The 9,060-nt window shown below is 44.7% G+C and overlaps 1 protein-coding gene across 2 annotated transcripts; it reads left to right on the top strand.

The window, feature by feature from the left end:
* Positions 1 to 5,017: 5,017 nt before the first annotated feature.
* Positions 5,018 to 8,778, top strand: GJC1 (gap junction protein gamma 1). 2 transcript variants are annotated; one of them, XM_004707227.2, is made up of 2 exons: positions 5,018 to 5,344; positions 6,085 to 8,778. In XM_004707227.2, exon 2 carries the CDS (start codon positions 6,105 to 6,107, stop codon positions 7,293 to 7,295), a length of 1,191 nt encoding a protein of 396 aa, XP_004707284.1. In that variant the 5' UTR covers positions 5,018 to 5,344; positions 6,085 to 6,104; the 3' UTR covers positions 7,296 to 8,778. The 2 variants fall into 2 exon arrangements, with proteins under 2 accessions (XP_004707284.1, XP_045155675.1); XM_045299740.1 differs by having other exon boundaries at positions 5,846 to 8,778.
* Positions 8,779 to 9,060: the final 282 nt, after the last annotated feature.

Genomic DNA, 9,060 nt, shown 5'->3' with positions numbered 1-9,060 from the left:
GGGCAATGAATGTACAAATGTGCTTTCCACAATTGATGTATGTATGGATTGTGATAAGAGTTGTATAAGCCCCTAATAAAACGATTAAAAAAAAGAATTCATCTCTTTCTCTTCTCCATGTATTTTTTATGTTTGAGACTTCTTTTGTGCCTTTCATTGTATTCTGCCCTGTAATAGGTTGTATTAATGTCATTTTCTAGTTCTGCAAATGTATTCAAGATCTGAAGTTCATCATAGCACACGTTAATTGCTTTTTGTGTCCTGGGCGGCGTACTGGGCACCAGAGGCACAGGGAATTAAGAAGATGGGCTTGGTGTAGTCGATTGTAGGTTGTCCTCTACCCACAGAGTCTGCAGCCCTCCACAGGAGAAAGATAGGGCTTCCTGCTCCTGTGAAGAGGACCGCTCAGGGGTCCACAGGGGCAGCGCTGGTCTTAAGTCGCGTGCAACCACTCGGCATCCGTGAGCTCGGGGTTTTTATTTTACTGTCAGGAACTAATGTAGCTGAACACATAGATACTGTTAACTTTGTCATAATAGACAAATGCTAATATTGGAGTAGAAAGTTGTGCCGGGCTTCCCGGAGAGGAAAAGGAGGGTCCCCTTTTCCGTATTCATGTGCAGCCTGTGCAGAGTTCTAGTAGCGCTTTTTGCCGTAGTAGCTCTCTAGACCTCAGTCCCTCGTCTTTAAATGAGTTAAAAATAGAATCTATCTCCTGAGATAAACCAAATAAGGTGTTTTCATCTTCACAAAAATCAGATGCACTCTACTTTACAGAAAAAAATAGTCTGCTTTGGTTTGATCTTCTTTTTTTTTAATTTTTTTGGTTTGATCTTGTTAAGAGAGAACTTGTAGAACTTTCTTCAGCTACAAAAAAATTGGAATTAAATAATTTTTTACCAGGTTGATGCCAGCTAGTTTTTAAAATACTCTTCTATGACAAGATTTGTAACTTCAGTTATTTGGAAAATAGACTAAAAATAGAACATTTTATCTTTGTCCAATAAAAGTTATATAAGCAAACAGGACTTGCTTCAGTATATGGGATATTTTTCATGTAAACTAAAAAAAATTACATATATGACCACCATATATATTTGTGTGTGTGTGTGTGTGTGTGTGTGTGTGTGTGTATATATATAAAATCTACTTGAGCCCTTGGTATCAGCAACTCATTTTTTTCCCCTTCACCACCCTCCCCTCCCTCATGAACCCTTGACAATTTTTTTTCATGCCTTACACTGACTGCCATCTCCCTTACCCACTTTCTTGTTGTTCCCTGGAAGGAGGTTATATGTAGATCATTGTGATTGGTTTCCCCTTTCTGTCCTGCCCTCCTACCCCTTTCCCTTACCCTCCTAGTATCACTACTCTCATTATTGGTCCTGAAGGGTTTATCCCTGTGTTTCCAGCTCTTATCAGGACCAGTGTACTTGCTCTGGTCTAGCTGGATTTGTAAGGTAGAATTGAAGTCATGGGGGCAGTGGGGTGAAGTATTAAAGAACTAGAGGAAAGTTGTGTGTTTTATCAGAGCTGTACTGCACTTTCACTCGCTCGTCTCTTCCTTGTGATCCTTCTTTAAGGGGATGTCCAATTGCCTACAGATGGGCTTTGGGTCCCCACTCCACACCTGTACTTATTCACATTGATAACATTTTTTTTGTTCTGGGTCTTGATACCTGATCCCTTTGCCACCTCATGATCACACACACTGGTGTGGTTCTTCCACGTAGACTTTGTTGCTTCTCAGCTAGATGGCCGCTTGTTATCTTCAAGCCTTTAAAAGACCCCCAGACGCTATATCTTTTGATAGCCGGGCACCATCAGCTTTCTTCACCACACTTTCTTATGCACACACTTTGTCTTCAGCAATCGTGTCAGGAAAGTGAGCATCACGGAATGCCAGATTATTAGAACAAAATGTCCTTGCGTTGAGGGAGTACTTGAGTAGAGGCCAAATGTCCATCTGCTACCTTAATGCTTACCATATAAATATATGCACATAGACCTAAAATTCATCAATAAACTGAGAAGGTATTTCTAGTTCATGTCAGATTACTAATACTTCCACTGTTAATAAGAGTATCTCAGTAGCCGGGTGGCAAAGGGATAGAAATAGACACTTTAGAAAGGGGGAAAGTGTATATCCTGCAGTATTAAAAACACACTGACATAATTTTGAAGTACAGTTTGGCACCTAGTAGAATAGCGTAAGTGGCAGTGCTGACAAGATTGAGGTGGAACGTTATAGTCCCGCGTCACCAGTGCATTGGCCGTTTGTAAACTGAGTGACAGCGCCCAGTAAGAGCCAAGGAGATGCATATTCCTCATGGCCTAATAATTCTCCTTCCTACAGTCACAAAGACATTAAGTGTAAGCGGGCATATAAACCAGCTGGAGCTTTCCTGGTACAAAAGGCCTCCAGTGTTGCCCTCTTGCCACGTCCCTACCAGCTTGTCGCGTGCTCCTGTGTCATTTTCTGCTCGTAGATAGCTAGCAGGCTCCCCTCCTTTTTGTAGAAGCAGGAAAGTCTAATGGTTTGGGTTATCATATCATCAAGAGCCTAAAACTCAGAACACAGCCCTCTGACTTCTCTGCTTCTGTAAATAAACCTATTTATAAAGCAGTGATCGAAAGAGTGCAATTCTCCTGTGGGTTGCCCTCTTGGTGGGGGGTGGGATCTGAAACTATCTACGGATAGGACACAGAACTGCCCCGCAAGGTTTCGTAGACTGTAAATGCAGAAGCAGACTGCCACACCCATCTTTCCCCTGTGGGTTCAAACTGCCAGCCTTTCCATTGGCAGACAAGTTCTTAGCCACTGTGCCACTGGGGCTGTTTTTTTGGCTTTTGGTAGCAGACCAAAAGAAAGAAACTTGGTGCCGCAGGTAACGAGCTGCCTTCCTTAATGAGGCCATCCTCATTCTGCTTAGAAATGTTAAAGCCAAAACTTACCATTCTGTTCAGTGTAGTTTTCCTCCTGAAATGATTTGCACACACACACTCACAGGTTGAACCTTGCTCTCTGGCATTTTAAGCCATTGTCTTAATTTGTTAATGGATCGCTGCAGTGTGTGGAAGGTGGGGAGATGAGCCACCTAGAAGCGGGGGTGGGGGTGGGGGGTGAGTAATTTGAAAATGTTTCCCCAGGTCACAGCCATCATCCAGCAGTGACTCCACTGGGAGCGAGAATGGGCACTTGGGGGGAGCCAGAATGAGAGGGGTGGGGATCGGAGGAAAAGCCCCTGAGTTCTCTGTAGATCAAAGCATTCATTTTAGGAAGCTTGTGTGGCTTTATAAAAAGAAATTGCCTGTCACCCATTTTGAGTTAAGTTTCTAAACCCATTTATACAAGAAGAAATATGAATAGTAAACAGATATAAGCCAGCCTTTTCACTACTAAGCAGCTTTGAAAATTGGTGCCAATTTACACTCAAAAAGTGTTTGTATCAACAAAAATTGAAAGGGAATTTTGGAAATAAAAATATTTTCAAGGAGCTGTGATTGTGGGGCTTTCTGTTTGTTTGCTTTAATAACGTTTTCACAATGAAATGACATTGAGAGGGAGGAAGAAAACAAAACCATCCTTGTGCATCCAATATTCAAACAGCCCCATATTCAGATAGAAGTAGAATAGTGTGGGCAGGGGCAGCAATCGTGGGGGGTCCTCAGTCCAGGGGTGCTTCAAGGTATAGGCACAGGGTCCTGTGGCCCTTAATATGCCCTGGAAAACCAGTACTCACACCATAATTGGGGTGCGTTAAACAGCTGCTTTGTAATGTACATAAGCTCTGAGGAACTTATCACCAATCCCTCAGAATAATTGTATTTTCAGTTTAGTATGCTATGCGGATCTGTTGAAGTTCTTTCATAGCAATGACTAAGTTAAAAAGATATCCATTTGTTCTGTGGTGGACGTGAAGGTCTAGAACAGTGGTTCTCAACCTTCCTAATGCCGCGACCTTTTAATACAATTCCTCATGTTGTGGTGACCCCCAACCATAACATTATTTTCATTGCTACTTCATCACTGTAATTTTGCTACTGTGATGAATCGGGTGACCCCTGTGAAAGGGTCGTTTGACCCCCAAAGGGGTGGCAACCCACAGGTTGAGAACTGCTGGTCTAGAAGATGAGTCCTCATTCATTAGCAATTTCACTTTTATGATTTGGGCTTCGTGGGATAAATAGAATTCCAGGCTTTGGAAGAAATGCTTGCCATGTGCTGGTTTGGGAGAAATCTGAGCCTGCAGGGAACTTGTGGGTGTGAATTACAGAGGTTTGTGTTGTAAGCATGGCTTACCTCATGAATGGGTACTACATATTTTGGGGTTTTATAACTTGGCTATTCAGGGAGAGGACAGTGGTGAGGTCAATTAGAGAGCTAGGCTGGAAACACGTGTGGCCAGGTCACATCACCTGCATGTTATATAGATGTCTGCACTACTTGTTTTCCTCTTGCTTTAAAAACCAAACCAAACCCAGTCAATGTGAATCAGGTGAAGGGGCCCTACTGCCCGCTTGGAGATGGTTCCACTTGTTCCCTCTTAAAATGAATAAAGTTCCTATAAGAACATACCACTCAACTGTTTCCAACTGGCTTGTTAAATTAATAAACAGTAAATCAGCAAAGTTGGGATCGCGTGGATAAATCTAGTCCAGAGCTTACTCAAATTGGATAGTGGAAAATGATGGCCTTGGAAATGAGCAGTGATAATCCTGCAAGTCGTCGTTGCGCAGCAGAAACCCAGGTGTTTTCCCTCCGGCTTTCTGTGAGCAGTCAAATCTGTAAATCCGCTGCTCGTAGAGGATGGCCTGGGGACTGAGAGCCATCTGTTGGGTGTTCAGCTCAACAGCTGGAGTGGCCGGCTGCTCCAGCCCCAGCGAGACGTATTGGCTGCTCCACAGATGAGTGTGGGCTCGGGCGCGCAGGGGGAAGGTTTTCACAAGGCCTTCGTTGACCGGGGACAAGCTAGCTGGGATTCTTCCGTTTGGTGCCATAGTTCATCGGCCTCAGATTTCTACCAGTGACTCAGCTTCCTGTCACATTTTCGTAGACTGACAATGACCTAAGAATCTCTAAGTCACGCTTACATAGTTCTCCACCATGTGGATTTAGGGGAGAAAACGGTGTTCGGGCTCAAGTTTATTTGTCTCCTGATGTATTCCTGTGATCCCTAGAAAACTTTGTTCCAGAAAATGGCATTTTTGTGATTCTTTGTTTTCTGTCGGAAGAAGCTTATGGCTTTTTTTCTCCCTTCCTGTAGAGGGAATCTGGAAACGTTGCCAGCAAAACCTCAGTTCTCTAAGAAAACGCCCGGGTAACAGAAATTCTGGATAACAGGTAAAATGTGTGTAAGCTTACTTGGTGGTCCTGGTAAATTACCTATGAATAAATTGGGGGAGAGGAGGAGGAGAGAAACTAAGTATCGTTTGAGTCAGAGTCGGGTTTGGGGTTTTACGTGCAGTATTCAGGTAGCTTTTAGTAGGGTTGTCTCAGTACAAATGACTTCAAAATGATTTCCATGGGGGAAAAAAGTTCCCAATGACTTCTCTTGATTGATTTAATGTCTTCACAATTCAATCCAGCAAATGTTTTTTAATACCTACTGCAAATAAATACAGAAATATAATTAATAAAGCCTCCTATGCAGTAAAAGGTTTATATTTGTTGTCATCTTTCCCTGTGGGATTTTAGGCAAAACCAGAATTTTAGAATCTGCGATGTTACGCAGTGTAAGGACAGAAGGAATGCCATCCTGGCGCCTTTCTGTCTTTTGACTTTGCTCTGCATTATTGTCAGTTATTTGCAACTGTGCTCTCTCTCCTCATCTTCCTAACACAGTGTTGTCACCTGTTCCCAAGTGGAAGGGTTTTCCAAAGTGCATTTCAGGACAAGCCACCTTTTCCACTAGGAGTTCCGCCCTTATGTTCTCGGTGACGGACTTGCCAGGGCTGGGTAGAAGAGGCACCCCTTCAAGTTGGTTTTTATGCCTGCAGATGAGTGGTTCCTAGAAAGAACATAAATAGCAAATGCAACGACTGCAGTCTTCACACGTGTTGCCGTTTCCCCGTTTCTACCAGGGCAGACCAAGTCCATCACCATGAGCTGGAGCTTCCTGACCCGCTTGCTAGAGGAGATCCACAACCACTCCACCTTTGTGGGGAAGATCTGGCTCACCATTCTGATCGTCTTCCGGATCGTCCTGACGGCTGTAGGGGGAGAGTCTATCTACTACGACGAGCAAAGCAAATTTGTGTGCAACACAGAACAGCCAGGCTGCGAGAACGTCTGCTACGATGCTTTTGCACCCCTGTCCCATGTGCGCTTCTGGGTGTTCCAGATCATCCTGGTGGCCACCCCCTCGGTGATGTACCTGGGCTACGCCATCCATAAGATTGCCAAAATGGAGCATGGGGAAGCGGACAAGAAGGCAGCGCGGAGCAAACCCTACGCCATGCGGTGGAAACAACACCGGGCTCTGGAAGAAACAGAGGAGGACCACGAGGAGGACCCCATGATGTACCCAGAAATGGAGTTGGAAAGTGAGAAAGAAAACAAGGAGCAGACCCAGCCTAAGCCCAAGCACGATGGCCGCCGCCGGATTCGGGAGGATGGACTCATGAAAATCTATGTGCTGCAGTTGTTGGCAAGGACCGTGTTTGAGGTGGGTTTTCTGATAGGGCAGTATTTTCTGTACGGCTTCCAAGTCCACCCCTTTTATGTGTGCAGTAGACGTCCCTGCCCACATAAAATAGACTGCTTTATTTCCAGACCTACCGAGAAGACCATCTTCCTTCTGATCATGTATGGTGTGACAGGCCTTTGCCTGCTACTTAACGTTTGGGAGATGCTTCACTTAGGGTTTGGGACCATTCGAGACTCACTAAACAGTAGAAGGAGGGAACTGGAAGATCCGGGTGCTTATAATTATCCTTTCACTTGGAATACACCATCTGCTCCCCCTGGCTATAACGTTGCCGTCAAACCAGATCAAATCCAGTACACCGAGCTGTCCAACGCTAAGATGGCCTACAAGCAAAACAAGGCCAACATCGCCCAGGAGCAGCAGTACGGCAGCCACGAGGAGAGCCTGCCCGCAGACCTGGAGACTCTTCAGCGGGAGATCAGAACGGCTCAGGAACGCTTGGATCTTGCCATTCAGGCCTACGCTCACCAAAACAACCCCCATGGTCCCCGGGGGAAAAAAGCCAAAGCGGGGTCCAAAGCGGGGTCCAACAAAAGCAGTGCCAGCAGCAAGTCAGGGGATGCAAAGACCTCCGTCTGGATCTAGTCTCCGCTGGGCTGGAATGCGTGCGTTTCACACTTGATGGTAAGCAGCGGCTCGCTGAGCAGTGACTTCCATTGAGTAAACACTTGGCTCTGGTTCTCTTCAGGGATGCTGTTGGCTCAGGGGACTCCGGAGGCAGGACTGGGATGCGGGTGGTGGGTGGAGAGGGAAACACAGTGTCCCCGGGCACATGTCCTCAGCAATAATACAGTGGCGGAACTTTACACGTGTGTCCTCCAGATCTGGAAAAGAACAGATATATTTAAATCATCCGTTGAACAGTTTTTGTATGTACAGTATTATGGTACATTTTTTTTAAGTGTGAGAACTTTTTGTTTTTTGTATTTGTACATTGGACTGCTGTAGTTATACTTTTATATTAAAGGGAAAAAAATACACCCAACAGGTCATGCCTATTAGGCTAGTGTTATTACTTTCTACTCTGGGTTTAGAGTTTTAGTAGATGTTACACTTAATACAAGTGCCTCCTGTGTTGCAGCAAAGGGTCCCGATGTGTAAGGAGGGCGAGGAGGAAGAATCTGCTTTTCTTCTTGGCAGGAAGGACCACAGGAGAATGAGGTCGAGATTGTCTTTCATTTGTGAAATCTTTGAATCTCAATCTTGTGCCGGGAGTTGTCTAGGTTGACAATAGGTTTTGATAACCTATTCGTATTTTCAAAGGAGATAAACGAGTCACTGCAGGGTTTCTTTAAATGTCAAGCATTGCCAATATGTGCTTGGATGGTGGATATGTAACTTGTGTTATTATAAGAAATTGATAACACAAAGTCTCCTCCCAGTCCCCTAAGCTGGTAGCAGTGTGAAGAGCCTCGGTAAAGTTGATACTACACTTTCCCTCCCAGAGAAGAAATCAGGCCTGGAGTAACAGCTTCCAGGATTGGAGCCCTGATGGGGATGGTTAGGAGTAGTTGAGGGCCTGCTGGATTCGCCTTAAGTCTCTTATCCGGAAACCTCCTCTGGTTTCCCAAGCCTATGATGGATATTTCTTTTTATATGTTAACATTAGAAATGCCAAAATTCCCTTGTAGGCTAAGAATACTCAAAGCTGTTTGTATTGCCATGGCAGAAAGCCTAAGTCCAAATTCCTTGTTTTTAAAGAATCTACCGTGAAACTTTGTCTAGTGCCAGTGTGGGTTTCTGCTTGGAAGGCCAACCTGATCTGGGATCCTTCCTGTTAATAGAGCCAAAGAGAGGGATACCATGTACTCCCTATAGGCATTTCTGTTTGTCACTGACGAATTAGTATTCACACGACCCTCCGGTTACTCAGTTGCCATTTTCAAACTCAGTACGTTGGAAAGCCTTGCTCTGGACCGGGCTCATATAGACTCCCGCCGTGAGTGTCCGAGTAAAAGCTTGGTAAGACTTTAAAAAGGGGGCATTTGTGCCACCAGGGAACATTCCTTGGCGGGGATCTCACTTACGTTCACCAGAGAGCTATGTAGCCCATCCCTAGCTTTGAAATACTGAGGCTTTTTTTTCGGGGGGGCGGGGGGTGGGGTGGGGGAGCAGGTTCTGTTTTAAATTTTAAGGTGTCAGTTCTCCATTAGTCGAGAATCCGAGGACAGGGTATTTTGTGCAGTTTTCTTTTGTTTATTCCACACCCTCCCCCCCACCCCAAAAATAATAGAAAAATTCAGTTTATCATTTAGCTATCCACCTTCTCTCTCTAGAGCTTTAAATAGATGTCTTAATGGAAGGATAAAAGATAGACACACACACACACTTAACATCCACCTGCTCAGAG

This window comes from Echinops telfairi, unplaced genomic scaffold, assembly GCF_000313985.2.
Source record: "Echinops telfairi isolate 266 unplaced genomic scaffold, ASM31398v2 ScPeMD7_7458;HRSCAF=8496, whole genome shotgun sequence".
Taxonomy (NCBI): Eukaryota; Metazoa; Chordata; class Mammalia; order Afrosoricida; family Tenrecidae; genus Echinops; species Echinops telfairi.
Note: the sequence above shows the minus strand (reverse complement) of the source record. Positions and strands in the feature narration are given on the sequence as shown.

Coding starts and splice junctions, on each gene's coding strand:
- GJC1 (XM_004707227.2), top strand. CDS start 6,105: ATGAGCTGGAGCTTCCTGACCCGCTTGCTAGAGGAGATCCACAACCAC.